Source organism: Platichthys flesus, chromosome 19 (assembly GCF_949316205.1).
Source record: "Platichthys flesus chromosome 19, fPlaFle2.1, whole genome shotgun sequence".
In the NCBI taxonomy this organism is placed as follows: domain Eukaryota; kingdom Metazoa; phylum Chordata; class Actinopteri; order Pleuronectiformes; family Pleuronectidae; genus Platichthys; species Platichthys flesus.
In genome coordinates, this window is record NC_084963.1 from 15,281,339 (window position 1) to 15,297,620 (window position 16,282).

General features: G+C 41.1%; 1 protein-coding gene across 1 annotated transcript in view; it reads left to right on the forward strand.

The window, feature by feature from the left end:
• Positions 1–410: 410 nt before the first annotated feature.
• The window catches only part of LOC133975475 (tenascin-like), a 31,869-nt gene continuing 15,997 nt past the window's right edge, over positions 411–16,282 (forward strand). The window contains exons 1-10 of the mRNA XM_062413433.1: positions 411–631; positions 7,633–8,195; positions 8,846–10,159; positions 10,509–10,772; positions 10,868–10,983; positions 11,552–11,705; positions 13,567–13,836; positions 14,939–15,124; positions 15,237–15,326; positions 15,531–15,794. Of these exons, the coding sequence (XP_062269417.1) occupies positions 7,718–8,195; positions 8,846–10,159; positions 10,509–10,772; positions 10,868–10,983; positions 11,552–11,705; positions 13,567–13,836; positions 14,939–15,124; positions 15,237–15,326; positions 15,531–15,794 (3,136 nt within the window). The 5' untranslated portion in view covers positions 411–631; positions 7,633–7,717. The remainder of the gene's footprint in view (positions 632–7,632; positions 8,196–8,845; positions 10,160–10,508; positions 10,773–10,867; positions 10,984–11,551; positions 11,706–13,566; positions 13,837–14,938; positions 15,125–15,236; positions 15,327–15,530; positions 15,795–16,282) is intronic.

Genomic DNA, 16,282 nt, shown 5'->3' on the forward strand with positions numbered 1-16,282 from the left:
AATCTGAGAAAATGAGCACAGTTCAGGATTATTTTTCCAACCTTCTTTTATGCAGACTAGAATCATAAATCATTATTTTCAAGTTAATACGGTTGAAGGGAAACGTCTGTCTGCTGTCTACAGTCTGAATTCACTTTCCTCTCATTCCCAATCTTTCCCCTCTAATTTTCCGGCTCGACCACAAGCACCGCATGCTCTTTCATGGCTCCCACTCACACTGGCATCTTATTTAAAGGCAGCAGCCGAGCACCGCAGCCATTAGTTGCAGTAGAGGGAGGGAAGAAGGGACTGTGGAGGGAGGGAGAATGACGGCTATTTAAGGGATGGAGTTAAAAAGCAATGGGGGTCAGACCCAAACACTCACACTTTAAAAGACATTTAAACCCACTCTCTCGCTCTCCCTCTCTGTCAGTGAAGGAGCTGTGAGAGCTGAGGGGAGGATAAGCAGCTGGCAGAAAGACGACTGACAGAAAGACGACTGACAGAGCTGCCACCTTGCTGGAGAACTGCGAGACAGCAGTGAAACAACAGTGTTGTTTTCATGGCTTCACTAAAGGCGTGAAGACTCAAAGGACCACCTCATCTTACTTGCCGGGGCGTGTGAAGAAAAAAGTAGATTGTTCTTGTACAGGTAAGAAAAACTATTTATAGATTAAACTTTCCTTGTATTTCATGCAGCAAAAGTCATTTTTCTTGACTTTTTTAATTTGTTTGCTCGTGCTTTTGAAGTTTAATTTTCTTTAACTTTAATAAGAATTTTCCACTTAAAAATAAAAACATCTATAGTCACATACATCATTTGCTGATACTATTGTTGTAGATTTTCTCTAGCACATATTACTACAATACCAGATTTTGGACTGGCATCGATTATAGCTTATTAGAAGTACATTCCTGGTGTGTAGTGCAACTTCTTCCTCAGTTAGACACACACAGCAGCCATTGGCACGATCAGAGATGATGACTGACTGCTGCGGGATAAGAAAGAGTTATCCACAGCCTTGATAACCGTAGTAGAAGGACCAGCACGCTCCAAAATCCTTCTCACGGATAAGGTCAAGGTTGTAGACCGGTTCCCAAAAACCCCACAAAAACTCTGCATCTGACTAAGTTGTTTAGTATCCCTGAGTCGGCTGAGGGTTTGCAGCCTGATGATTCATCACATTACCTTGAGCAGTGCAGTTAACTTTTCATTGTGTGCAATTTTTCCATTATTGAGATGAAACGTTGGCGAGAGTGGGTGATGCGACAGGATTTGTGAGTGTGGGCAAGGAGGAAAGAAGACCTCATCCGCTCAGCTCATTAGCGCTGCTTAATTGAAATCAAAGTCTCGTGGTTTACAGGGTTTAAACGTCTGTTATATCCTTTGTGTGGTGGGGTTGAGTCAACATTTCCAGTCCACATTCAGCTAAAATGAATATTTCAGCTGAAGAAGATTATAATCACTCATTTCTTCTCATGTACAGACTCATCCCACTTCCCACAACTCCTATCTAAAATTCACATCATGACACATCTGCAGATATGGGGGCCAGGATGTTTTGCATCTTGTCTGCTGTGCGTCCTGGGAAGTGTGTGTGCAGCAGAGTGTGAAAAAGGTGTCTCGCTGAACAAACCCCTGTGAGAGGGACAGCTGGTTTATTTGCTGGAGATCCCTCAGGGCTTTCGCTACACTGTTTCCCTCTGTGTGACCTCTACACAAAGAGCCAGGGGGTAGATCGTAATTCAACTTCACACGCCTCTGCATTTTATGTAAAAATGTTGGACTTTTTTTTTGACTGTCCCAAATTCCAGAGCGAAACAGGGGTGTCGTTGTGCAGCCTTGAAGTTATGACAGTGAGGGTTAGTGAGGGCATTGTGTAGGGTTATTTGTCCGATAACGTATGTTTTTATCTTAAGCCAGTAGTTATGAAGTAAAGTCCTGATTTTACAGGACAGAGTACTAAAATGTGTTTATATTATATAACTGCAGGTTAGCACTGTTAACCTTGTAAATCTGTCTAGATTCAGGTGTGTTGGTTGTCAGGGGAATGAGCACTGACAGCTGTCCCTAGCTTATTAAATCTGCTCCTATTTTCTTGACCATTAACCACCACCATGATTTACTGTGTTCAATTTTGCATGCTAATGCAAAACAAAAAACAAAGCTGTTATTTTTGTATTTTTTTGTAGGGTCCAAATCCCCAAAAACAATAAATGTATGAACATGCTTGCACAAAAAAACTGCAAACCCTCAAATGTTTTAAGCTGTAACCAAAATAATTCAATCATTTCTGCTCAAAGAAAATCACTTTCTCACAAAATTGGTCTTAAACTGTAGAGAGACCCCATACTTCAGAATCCTGTTCAGACTCACCTGGGGACACAATTAGATACATTTATAATTCCCAACGGATCGTTTGAGGATATCTGATTTGCAGCAGAGGGGAAATTTGCAATCTGTTAACGAGGTGTTGCAATTTCTGTTATTGTTTTATCCACTGAAGTAACGAGTCTAATTATTATTTTTCTGAGACGATTTCCAGCTGTTCCAGATGCTTTGACATTCAGACTTGTGCCATTCCTGGAAAATATAAACTAATAAAGCAGATGCACTTAATTTATGTTCACCGCTGACCAGGGTCCGGACAAGCTGCTCTTGGCCACAAATAATTCCCATCAGAAGTGTGTCCAGACATGTTGTCTGTGTATTGTTCTCATTAATGTGGACGTTTTGAATCTGAGTAGAATCCTCACTGTTTTGTCACCAGATTCAGACTTTCATCTGGATGATGACACACATGGAGATGATCAAATTAACCCTTAAATAAAGCAGCATGCAGTTGTGCTTCCAGTTTTATTAGAAGTAGCTCTTGTCTGGACACAGGACACAGAATCTCAAGGCTTTTTTTTTTCTTTGACTAAGCAAAACAGATGTCGTAAGTCCAGAGCCAACATTCCCAGTTTCTCTTTTCCACGCGGAAAAGTTCCCTTCCCGCTGCCAGGAGGGGAAAGAGCACTGAAGATGCAGCAACTCTGGATTATAGCTTAGTGAACAGGTTATATTTATTTCAATTTTCTCTCCAGATTTCCTTACCACGTCCCAATAGCCGAAAAAGAAATGTCCTCGGGCAACCCATAGGTCAGCTTTCAATGACAGATTAATGCCTTTTCTTGGCTATAAAAACACCTTTGTCTAAACGGCATATCTGCAGCTTTAGGATATGCTCAAAACTCTGAATACAGTTCCATCAAAAATACTGCTTAGAAGATATTAAGAGTTTGAAATTTCATGACTTGAATATTTTTGATTCTTGCGTGCTCCACACGGTAACATGACAACTGCCCTATTTTACTTATTTTAATCTGGTGTGAGCTGTCTGTAGACATCATATATCTATAAACTACAGTAAATGAAACTGCTGAAGGAGGTTCTGTATTCATAATCTGATAAACTGTAGCTAAGAAGCTTATGGATTATTTCGGCATTTATGCATTTTTATCATAAATTTAGATGACAAAAATTTAGTTTGCTATCACTTTTTATTCAGTCCATCCATCCACCTGGGTCCATGTATTCTTTGATCCTGTACTGTCATGTGAAGGTGTAGACTATAGCTACATAAAAAGTTACATAAATATAAAATAAATGAATGATCTTAATGAATTATAATAATGAATATAAAAATTGAAATAAGTTTTCTGGCAACACACGGATCAGTTCACATATGATTAAATATGTCTTGAAATGAAAAATATTTACAGATTTCATTTCAAAGCACCTTTCTCAAACAAGGACACAAATATCTGATATAATTCAAGTAAAACAAAGCATTAATTTCAGATTAGGAAACACAAACACTCATCAATACAACACGTTTAAAAATTGTTTACGTAGATTGGAAGTACTCAATTGAAATGATAAATAATTGATTATTAATAAATGTAGGCTTTGTCTTCTCTGCAAATTTTCCATCACTCTTTGACATCTAAGTTGGTTAGCACCGCTAAATAATATTCAGGCTGATTTACAATAAATATATAAAAGTTAATTAAGGCACTTTTGAAGTGGCCGAGAGCATCTTAACTCCAAACATATGTAGTTAGAGGGAAGCTGAGGATTCTTTACCTCCAACCTTGTGTCTTGTAAAGTTTACTAGAGGCAGATCAGAAACACATTACGAGACCTAGTTTTCAGATTTGAAACACCAGCTCTTACCTGCCTTTTCCTTTGCACTCACCAGATGTCCGAGTGTGAAACTCGAGCTTAGTTTTATACCTGTGCCTTAATTGAGGACTTGAAGGAGTATATAATACTGGTATAGGCACATGAAGAGAGAGAGGTCAGAGGTGAGGTCAAAGGTCAGGACAATAAAGAGGAAGAGAAGAGATGATTGATGAGGAGTCTGTCTTTGTACCTATATCGTGACTTCATCAGTTTAAAGGCACTGCGGGGAAAGTAATGGCGTTTGTTTTGTATTGGTAAAAGAAAAACATGATTCACCTATTGAGGAAACATCCTATCATCAGGATCTCTGATCTGCATAAAAACAAAACAAAAAGATTGATTGTATTAGGGTGTGCAATTTGTTTCTAAGAATGCATTGAACCTTAAATTCCATCCAGTAGCAACAAATTGCACACAATGATAGATATCAGTTCCCCACATATACCTGTGAAATCTTGCAATGTTTAAGAAATCGAAAAATCAACATCCTGGCCCTACCGGTTTGTCCGGATCCATGCCAAAGTTTTATGGGATTGCTCTTGGCCCATGTCCCATCCTTCTACCGAGATTTGTGATAATCCATTCAGTAGTTTTATTTCATAATCCTGCTGACAACGCACAGGGGTGATAACATAACCTCATTGACAGATAAAAAATAAACACACAAGTTAAGTGAAGCAGTGATGTATATCGTTTGTATGGATTTAAGTATTTTTTCCAAATTGATCTAAATATGTCTAAGTTACTTTTGCAAGAGGGAAGATTAATGACATCGGCCCCAAATAGGGTCAACGTCAAATTGTTGCCTATACAGCCAAACCATATAGTTAAAGGTTACTAGTAAATCTTGCATGGTATTGACCTCTGCTCATCAGAGGGAGAGGAAAACTGGCTTACTCCTGAGGCAAGGTTTGTTTCTTTCTTCATGCAACAATCCTCGATTTGTTAGGATGAATATATTCAGGAACTTGTTGAAGGAGGGAGCATGACCTGTTTTGATTTTGTACCTCTTGAGGATTAGGTCCCTATAAATAAACTTGTCAAGGGGGAAAAACATAAAACAAAAGATGGAGTGCAGTCACTGAGATGCTGAAACTTTTGTGCATCTTTGTTACCTGACTGCTGAGTATCACCGTTGTCTATGTAATAATAATAAATCGTTTCCAGGCGATATCGTGAGAACTCTTGAGTGCACCACATGCCTTTTCATTTCTACTTTATAACTGCATGAGTGATTCCTCCATGGAAGTCATTTCTCACTGGTTTCTGTGTCAGCAACTCGCGTGCAAAAGAATCTGCACCAAATCCGTAAATCTATCACTAGCAGAGATGCAACCCCTTTATAGAGGTGTAGTTGTCTGCCTCCCAGACATAGCAGCTGACAAAAGGGTGAACAAAAGGGCAAACAGCCTTTGAGGTGGATAGACAGGTAGATGGATAGAAAGATAAGATAGATACAGACAGAGAAGCTAGACATAGATATGTATTTGTGTTCCTTTTTTGCGTCTGTCGAGTGTTACAAAAATCAACACACCGATGGGCAGGAAAGGTTTTGAAAATCGTCAGGAGAAACTCACTCTGACATTTGCGTACTCACATACAGCTCCTCTGTATAACTGGATATTATCTTGAGTTCAGTGCATATCTACCTTGCAGCTTTGCTTTTTTTGTGAGTCTGTATTGATAACGGCATCATTGCTTATGGAAACTGCGAAACTGACCACAGTCACAGCTGCAAAAAGAGTTGTTTACCTGTTTATCCAAGATTCAGTGAAGCTGCATCTGAACTAGAGAATCAGTGACCATTTTCGTGAACACACCCGGTGTTACAAAGCCAACGTCACTTTTGTTGATGAGTCCAAGCCGCAGCAGCCACACTGCACTGGTTGTCTGTATATTCAAAGTTTATTAATATTAAATGTATAATGTTGCACAAAATTTGACACTGCAGTTCCTTGAGCCCTTAAAAAAAAACATACAAAGTGTGACGGTGATAAGAGGAACAGTTCTCGAGAAACACGAGGCACAAGTAGACAGACAGATATTAACTAAATAAGATATCATATCGTTGTATCATAAAAATAATAAATCAAGCTATTTCCAGTAGTTAAGAGGAAGCCGGTTCTCTCCTGTGCTCAGACAGATCTTTTGGAAACTCAGCAATGAGGGAGGCTTTCCCACGCTCAGGATGAAGCTAGTCATTATTTTGAGTTTGTCTCCCACAAATTATAGTGTTCCTCCTGTCCAGCTGATGAAGTCATCTGAGCGATTCGTGGGCGAATAGGATTAGTGTCTACAGGATTATTCTTCTCAGGTTTTCACATTATTTTACCCCATTATATGTATAAAGACAGCAGTGTTAATATACTGTAACATTAAAATAGCTGATGTGCAGCAGTAATGTGAAAGAAGTTGATGTGCCAACACAAGTGTGGATACTTTTGTATCAAGTCCTTTCTTAATCACCAATACATGTTTTCTGTCTCCCTAATTTATTACTCTACTCTACAAGTAATAAATTGAATTAGTCGTGGCAATTTATCAAGGCTGGGTACGGCTGTCTCTTGCATTTTGCTCAGTACTGTTGTTATTTATTTTATCTCCGCAGTGCAGACTAAAGAGCAGCTGGTTTCAATGTTACGCTTTAGTATCTTCAGCTCTGTTGTGTGGTGATGTAGAGACTAGCAGTATTCTGTTGTTAGTGAAGTTTGGAGGTTGGCTACTTTTGCCATGTTGGAAGGACAATGTGTTTGTGCTTAGCTTGTATCATAAACGGGAGGTGCTGCATTTTCAGACTGCTTTCTCTTGGAATTCCTGGAAGACCAATCAGGATGTGACGTGAGTGAGAATGCTGGATAGTTTTGGAAACACTGACACATCCGTAATCCAGCTTGAGAGAATGTGCATGCATAATATGCCGGTGAATTGTGAACACCAAAGTTTCCCTTTGTAATCCTTGAATAATTTCACAGGATTTTGAGAAGTTTCGGGACAAACAATCTTATCCCGTTGATCATTCTGAACCTCCAAATATAAATGACACAATCTTAATCATGAAATACATTACGGATCAAATCTGTCTGAACTATATGCATTCATTTATTCATTCAGCTCCTCACTCTCTTTCTCTCCTTCCTGATTGACAATGACACATTGGATGCAATGTGTCATTGTTAATCGGGAATGTAGGGGTTGTATCCAATTTAAAGCCCAAATAATCTCAAATAGCTGTTTTTGAATTCTTCTTTGCATCAGACTCTCACACACACATACATCTGCAGTAATGCTGCCAGGCTGATAGTGGTCAATTGTCAAATTTCAGTGTACCGATTGTCTTGCTTGTCTTTTTTTAATGTTGAATATTAATCATTAAAAACTACATTACATTGAAGTTGCATTTGTCTGTTTGTCTATCTGTTTTCCAGAACCTTCACCATTAACCTGGATCAGCCTTTTGTCTGAGGTTAAAGCTGATATTTATTTTTTTTAATTCACGACCTCACACCAACCATGGGTAGAAGAAGCATCCTGGGCTGCTTCCTCCTGACCCTTCTGCTCAGCTTATCAACGGCTGGGCTGGTTAAGAAAATCATACGTCATCGAAGACAGACTTTGATAGCTCCTAAAGAACATAACGTCACCCTCCCCAGTGCAGACCATCCTGTGGTTTTCAACCATGTCTACAACATCAATGTCCCTGCCAGTTCTCTGTGCTCAGTGGACCTGGACGCACCGGAGAGCACACAGCTTCTTCCCAAAGATTCGCCAGCTTCGTCAGGGGATCACATCACTGAGCACACTGTCGACGGGGAGAACCAGATTGTCTTCACCCACCGCATCAATATACCTCGGAAGGCGTGCGGCTGTGCTGACGATCTGCCCGGCCTGAAAGAGCTCATGAGCCGCCTGGAGATGCTTGAGGGAGAAGTTTCCGTTTTGAGGGATCAGTGCAACAGCGAAAGGCCCTGCTGCAGTGCACAGGTCGCAGGTGGGTGTGATTTGTGTGGTGTGGATATCATATTTGTATATTACAGCAACGACAATAAAATAATCTATTATTTCTATGAATTTGCTTTGAAAAGTGCTCCATTAAGAATACCCATGAGTCTCCTTCAGTATAACGCACATCTGTTCCATCTATTTGTCCGACAGTTCTTTGAAATCCAATGAGGGGGTGTATATTTCTCCGTCATACAGTAGAGGACAACAACTGCTGTAATATCAATGAAAGTCATAAGTCTTCTTTTGTAACTGCCAAAAATAAGCCTCAGACAACATCTAAACGATACATTCTTAAAGCAGTGGTTTGACTTTTGGGACACAATGGTGTTCACTCTCTTGCAGAGAGTAGGAAGACAGAGTAATGGCACTCAAACAAGAAATAATCCCACTCATAACCTCCCATAAACTATAACTTTCTGCTATAAAACTTGGATTTTTGCACAGATTAAACCATCTGTTTCCAGTCTTGATGCTAAACTATTATAACTATCTACTTGGTTTTGTGTTTAGTGTTAAGAGTTATAACAAGGTAGTGTATAAGTGTATTACACAAAATTCTCAAGCTGATTTTATTCTAAGAAAAAGAGACTTACATTGATTTGTATCAAAAACATTCCTTTACTTTCTTTATCATAGGTGAACTAGGAACAAAACCTTACTGCAACGGCCATGGAAACTACAGCACTGACACTTGTGGCTGTGTATGTGAGCATGGCTGGAATGGACCCAATTGCACTGAGGCAGAGTGTCCCGGTAACTGCCACGACCGGGGACGCTGCGTTGACGGAAAATGTGAGTGCTTCAAGGGCTTCTCTGGAGAGGACTGCACGCTCGAACCCTGCCCTGTGGACTGTGGAGCTTATGGCCTGTGTGTGGAAGGCATTTGCGTTTGCTCCGATGGTTTCTTCGGGGACGACTGCTCTCAGACCAAGTGCCTGAACAACTGCAGAGGCCAAGGCCGTTGTGACAAGGGAGACTGCATGTGTGACGAACCCTGGACTGGCCTTGACTGCTCTGAGCTCATGTGTCCCAAAGACTGCTACGACCACGGGCGCTGTGTGAACGGTACCTGCTACTGTGACGAGGGCTACGCCGGGGAGGACTGCGGAGAACGCAGTTGTCCTAACAACTGCCAAGGCAACGGTTTCTGTGTTGATGGTCGATGTGTCTGCACTGCCGGCTACAGCGGAGTGGACTGCTCTAAACTCACCTGCCTCAACGACTGTAACGACAGAGGGACGTGCTTCAACGGAATGTGTATCTGCGACGTAGGCTACCAAGGAGAAGACTGCAGCCAGCTAGCATGTCTGAACAACTGCAACGACAGAGGCCAGTGCATAAATGGACAATGTGCATGCGATGTTGGTTTCCAGGGAGATGATTGCTCTGAGCTGTCCTGTCCCCGCGACTGCCTGCACAGAGGGCGCTGCGTTAACGGCCAGTGTGTTTGCGACGAAGGCTTCGCCGGCGAGGACTGCAGCATCATGACCTGCATCTCAAACTGCTACGGCCGCGGCGAGTGCATCGACGGACGCTGCGCCTGTCATGTAGGCTTCACCGGCGATGACTGCGGTGCTCTGAGCTGCCCTAGCAACTGCCAGAACCGTGGCCGCTGCATCGATGGTCAGTGCGTTTGTGACGAAGGCTTCACTGGAGAAGACTGCAGTCAGAAGGCTTGTCCCAACGACTGCCTGGCCAGAGGATACTGCGTTGACGGCAAGTGCATGTGTCAGGAGGGGTACTCTGGAAATGACTGCTCTGTGCTGGCCTGTCCAGATAACTGCAACGACAGGGGGCGCTGCATCAATGGGAAGTGCACATGTGAGGGTGGATACAAAGGAGAGAGCTGTACAGAGATCAGCTGCCTCAACAACTGCCAAGACAAAGGCCGCTGTGTGAACGGTCAGTGCGTCTGTGATGAGGGGTTCATAGGAGAGGACTGCTTTGAAGGTAAGAAGCTCCGTTCAGTTTGGTCCAAATATACAGAAGAACAGGTTTTTGCCAGTTTCTTAGTGTTTCCATGTGTCACAAGATGTAGTATATAAGCATATCCAGAATGATGTAATTTCCTTCGAGTCTCGAACTTCACTCACCACTCATCCTGAGAAACTATTTCAGTGAATTTAAAATAAGGTTCTAAGCGTGTGTGTTGTTGCTGTCGGCACTTTGCTTGCACTTTTTAGGCAGTTCTTAACACCACAGCCAGATGTGGCTCTGCAGTTTACATTAGCGTTCAGTGTTGGACATTTAGTGATTGGGGTTCTTAGAAAACATCAGTAATTTCTTTTCAATTTTCCAGTGTCTCCTCCAAAGGACCTTACTGTCGGCGAGGTCACCGCTAACACAGTGGACCTGACCTGGACCAATGACATGTTGGTGACAGAATACCTTGTGACGTATGTACCGACCAGTCCCGGGGGTCTTCTCCAGGAGAACACAGTGTCTGGGGAAAAAACTTCCGCCACTGTCAAAGAGCTTGAACCTGGCATCGAGTATCTGATCAGTGTCTATGCTGTCCTGAGCAACAAGAGGAGTGTCCCTGTCAGCGCCAGGGTGGCCACAGGTACCTCACAGTCAAAGACTCTGCTGGTTTACTGAGAATCAATATGGAAAAAGGATGAATAACTGTTTTGATTATTCTTGTTTTGGTCCCTCCAGCTCTCCCACAGCCAGAGGGTTTAAAATTCAAATCAGTGAGAGAGACGTCAGTAGAAGTAATGTGGGACCAGCTGGACATCCCCTTTGATAGCTGGGAGATCTATTTCCGCAACACGGTCAGTCTGCACATCACATTTGAAGGCTTGCCGAGAATTTTATGAACTGACAGGGGAAAAGGGCGAAGTGACAGCCCCTGCCAGCTTATTGGAACTGTCAGCAAAACATGGATTTATTTCACTGCCAACCATTAAAATTATTTTGACATATGGAAAACTTCAGTGAGGGCAAATCTGGACGTCTTTGTATTGGGGGTAAATCCTTTTTTTGCTTCTAATACAAGCCAGTAACTTTAAAAATAAATTAAAGTGCTTGCTGATAAGAAGTCCTCCTAAAGTGTTCAGGCTCTGCAGAGTTTTTACCAATTTTAAAATGTGTGTTACTTTTCTCCATACATAGACAGGTTCAAAGGAAAAATCCCAAAATATATCTTAACTACTTAGTATATTATTTGTTTATACTTTTCAGCAGTAACTTGATTCGTTTTAAGAGAACCTCTTTTCAAAAACTTCAGGCATTGGAGGAATCTAAATGCCTGGTCTTTGTAGAATAATTAAAACTACCACAGTCAGTACATGTCTTACCTGATTTCCTTTGTGGATGTTTATGCATCATGTGTCTCTGCAGAAAGAAGAAAATGGAAAAGTGGTGAGCACCCTTCCATCCTCTCAAAACCAGTTTCTCCAGTCAGGCTTGGGACCAGGACAAGAGTATGAAGTCTCCATCACCATCATCAAGAATAACACGAGAGGACCCCAAGCATCCAAAACAGTCACTACCAGTGAGTTTCACGCTGGAAAATAAACAAATTTTCTCAGCACACGGATTATTTAAAGTCAGTTGGTAAATCAGAGATGCTCAAAAACCTCTCCTGAGTATCCAGCAAATGTTCCTGCTTTGTCTGGCAGCAGTTTGATTGGGTACAAACAATTTCCACATCACTTGAGCTCGGACTAAAAAAATACTATAATGTCACAGAGTGGAATTCCATAATGAAAAAGTTAAATCAGGAAATCCCTGCTGTCACTCTGTGGTTCCATCTAACAGATTTTAGGTAAAGTGTAATAACTCAAGCAAATTGAATTTCAGTCAAGCACGACCATGTCATAGTTCTCTCTCTAAATCTTCCTCTTAGCTCTTGTCCTCTTCTAGCTGAAACTTTTATTGCTGTATTTCTCCGTACGTTTCATTTTCAGGAGCTAATGCAGTCAGTACGACACGCCAGGCAAAGCAATCATCTTTGTGCATGGAAAAGTGATCAAGTTTACAAGTCTGTGTCGATGGACTCCCTGAGTTTAGCACCATTTCCTTTCTGATGTCATGTATTTGTATAAGCTGAAACTTGACACAGCTCCCAGAAATGAATGATAGACCTGAGGCTATTTCTTGTATCCGCCTGAGGTCCTTTCAGGAAAGCCCCAAAACTTAAAATGATGTCTCCTCCACACGTAAACACAGGAGATTTGTCAGATGGTAAACACAAAGGCACAGTGTAAGGAAACCACATTATATTTTATGATACTATTTCCTGTGTTGATCCAAGCTCAGGCTTTTGTCTTATGAGAGAGCCAAGGTGAGTTTTGCTTAAGCTTTTTTGTGTACTTGAAGTTATTCTCTCTGTCATACAGACAGAATCTTGGACTTGCACCTATTTAGACTTAGACGTGTGTTAGCCAGTTGACTTATTATTTTAAAAGCTTCACTTTGCAACTTTTCCTCCAGATCAGTGTTTTGATAAGCTGTGCACTTCAGGCTTCTCTTCATGCAAAGTGAAAGCTTTACACATGGTCCAGTTCATAGCAGCATTTTGGTCCCAGTTTATCAATCTCAAATCTGCATTGCTTGCCAAATCTGCAGTGTGACTCTATTTCAATTCAGTCATACAGGTTTATGCTCCTTAAAATCCAGACTGTTATCTTTTGTGATTCCCAAATGGTGGACCATGCTCATCAGGGGGCATCCCCTCCTTGGCTTCAAGAACCTCTTGATGACCAAGAGCACTTACTTCAACTTCTGCTACTGTACTACAGTTTAGTGTTGTCTCTCATTTTTTTGTCACTTTGGACAAATAATCTGTCAAATGGACATAGAAGCTTTGGAATAGTGCATTTATTTTGGGAAATAGGCTTATTTCACTCTTATATGTATGGTAATTAAAATATGAAGCCAGCAGCTGATTTAATTAACTTATATATATAGCATATATCAATGGTGAGTAGTATTCCATCAAAAGCATAGACCCCATGAATCTGTATATCTCAAACTTTACTATTTTTAATGTGTAGTGCTTTCAGTTACCTTGATAACAGGTAACAGAAGGTTGAAGCTCTAATTGCTCAAATCCTCAATATTTCTGATGAATCCCAACTAAAAAGACCATCAGACAAAAGGCGCACACTCATAACTCATCCTTTTAATGCTGCATATGGCTTTGTGTGCAACTTTAAAAGTTGATTTGTGTCAACCATGTTCACGGTTGTGTGTCATTTTTATTGCATGCCACAATTAACTGTCAGTAATGTTATTACCATATATTGGATAGTAAAGGACATAACTTCTCCTGCATATTTTCTCTCACTCACTGTATCACTCATATCTTTCACTTTTAACACCTGCCATCCTCACATGACCTCCCCCCCCAGAGATTGACGGCCCTCAGCAGGTTGAGGTGAAGGATGTCACGGACTCCTCTGCACTGGTGAGCTGGTCTCAGCCAGTTGTTCCTATGGACAGGGTCACCATGTTTTACAGGCCCACCTCCGACCCCTCAGACGAAAGCAGTGCAGAGATTTCCCCCCCAGACAAGCAATACAACATCGATGGTCTGAGACCAGACACTGAGTACAAAGTGACGCTCTCCTCCAGGAGTGGAAACATCAGCAGTGACCCTGTCGCCACCAATTTCACTACAGGTAGGCTTGTCATAGCAGAAATATTTCCATTTGATCTACTTTAAAGCTGCATATGAAAAAATATATATTTCTTATTTAAAAAATGGCCCACACTACACACACCATAGACAGTTGATTGTGGTAAATATTGAAGGTAAAATAAATAAGGCTGGGGATATTCTGTATATTTGTCTTTCTCAGCAAATGTACAAAGACCAGAACCAGCAATGACTGTATCCTATCAACACTAGTCTTACATATCGTATTCCTTTGTGACACAGATAAGTTATCCAGAAATCATTCAAAACATACCAGTGAGCAACACTGAATTTCTCTGCACCTACACTGTTCTATTGCTGTTATATTTGCCAAAAAACACTATCTCAAGCTGTTTAGTGTAAGGCTTTCTCAGAGTAAGGACCAAGATGCAAAAAATACTTATTTATTTTTTTTAATAGGAAAACCAAGGATCCAAAAAGGCAAAAAAACAGAAAGTCATATGAAAAAATCATACCAGATAAACAGAGCTTAAAAAAATTGCAGTATCCTGGCATGGCTTCTTCACAGACAAAAACGATAACAATCCAACAGGGGACAACCGAAAGACTGGGCTTACATAGAAGTGGGAACAAAGACAAGACACAGGTGAACAAATCAGGCAAACAATCAGGGTGATGTTAGGGAACAGGTGAGGGAGAAAAACAGCGGGAAGCAGGAGAGGGCGGAGTCTCCGGACAATAACAGAACACACATGGCCTGACAACATAAACATAACAAGCACATTACAACAAAAAATGTCTTAAATCACCGGGATCTTAACAGTTTAGGGAAAATACTGAGATTTGTAAAGATATAAATATAGATTCAAAGTCTAACGCATAATTTAATATTCTTCTTTTAACTGGAAAACCAGATTTTATATATAATATTCAAAAAATATTACAAAATAAACTTCAGTGAAACCACACAACATGCTAATGAGTTTTTTTTATTTTATTTATATTTATTGATGTTTTTCATACGGAAAAACGTTGTGGCTCGATGTCTCATAGTTACCGAAATAATACATTTGTGGTCTGTGCAAATATTAAAATACTATTTGATTGTTATATTTGTATCTTAGCCCTGGATGCCCCAAGGCACCTGCGGGCCATTTCTCAGACAGACAGCAGCATCACTCTGGAGTGGACTAACAGTCGGGCTGATGTCGGCAGCTATCGGGTGAAGTACACCCCGATCTCTGGAGCAACTCACGGTGAGGACGTGTTCCTGCGAGGACCAGGAGACACCACAAAAGCTACCATCACTGGTAAGGGTCAAATAGATGAACATTAACTTCATAAAGTATGACCATGCAAAACCGCAAAACTTAAAACTCTCATGCCAAAGGGTAACTTTTCTTGTGTCTCTCTGTTCGGCAGGGCTGAATCCAGGGGCGGAGTATGGAATCGGTGTTACTGCCATGAAGACAGAGAGAGAGAGCCTCCCAGCCACTACAAATGCAGAAACTGGTGAGAGACACTCCCGGTCAGCTGCCACATAGGTTATGTGTGCAGTTATGGCACAGCTTCAACACAGAAGCCTTTTAGTGACCAACCAAACAAACAGAGTGAAATTTTATTTATGAGTTGTGTTGAGTATGCAACACAAGCAGACTTCACAAGCAGTTAAACATTTCTTTATTGGCTTCATATTATTTTTGTCACTTCTCTCAGACATCGATCCTCCCAGAGATTTTGAAGAAGACCAGTCCACAGAGACCTCCCTCACTTTGAGGTGGGAGAAACCTAGAGCAAAGTTCGGTGGCTACAGGCTGGTATACGTCTCCAGAGATGGCCAGGTCGAGGAGGTGGAGATCCCGGCCACTGCAACAAGCTATGTCGTGACCAGCCTGACTCCTGGAATGGGCTACACTCTCACGTTGACTGCAGAGAGGGGACACAAGAGGAGCACGCCTGTCATCCTGTCTACATCCACAGGTGGGAAGAGAATGATTTGTGACGCAATTGGATCTTTGAATCAATGTCAACACATACTTTTATGTCCCTCTCAATTTCAAGGTTTTTGATTCATTTAAAAGGGATGGTTCCCTATTAGCTGGTGAGTTTAGGAGTGTGGGGATCAATAATTGTGATAAAAGGAATTCACAAGAAAAATGTATGTCATCCAGCATAATTTCACTCATAGATTTAAAAACCTCAGTGTTTAATCCAACGTGTATCAGAGTCCATAACATTATGGACTCTGATGAAGTACTGCTGCTTCACGTTACAAGACTTCATTTGGTGTTACAGAATGACTTTTATTGTGAAGCACCCATTGAAATGCAATGCTTGTCACTAAAGTTCCTGCTGACCATGATCATTCATTCAGAATGCTTCAACAAGGCAAGACAACAATATTTGTAATTTTGTTATCATACATTTTTTTACAGAAGAAGAGGGAACAGCCACAGGGAGCTGTTAGA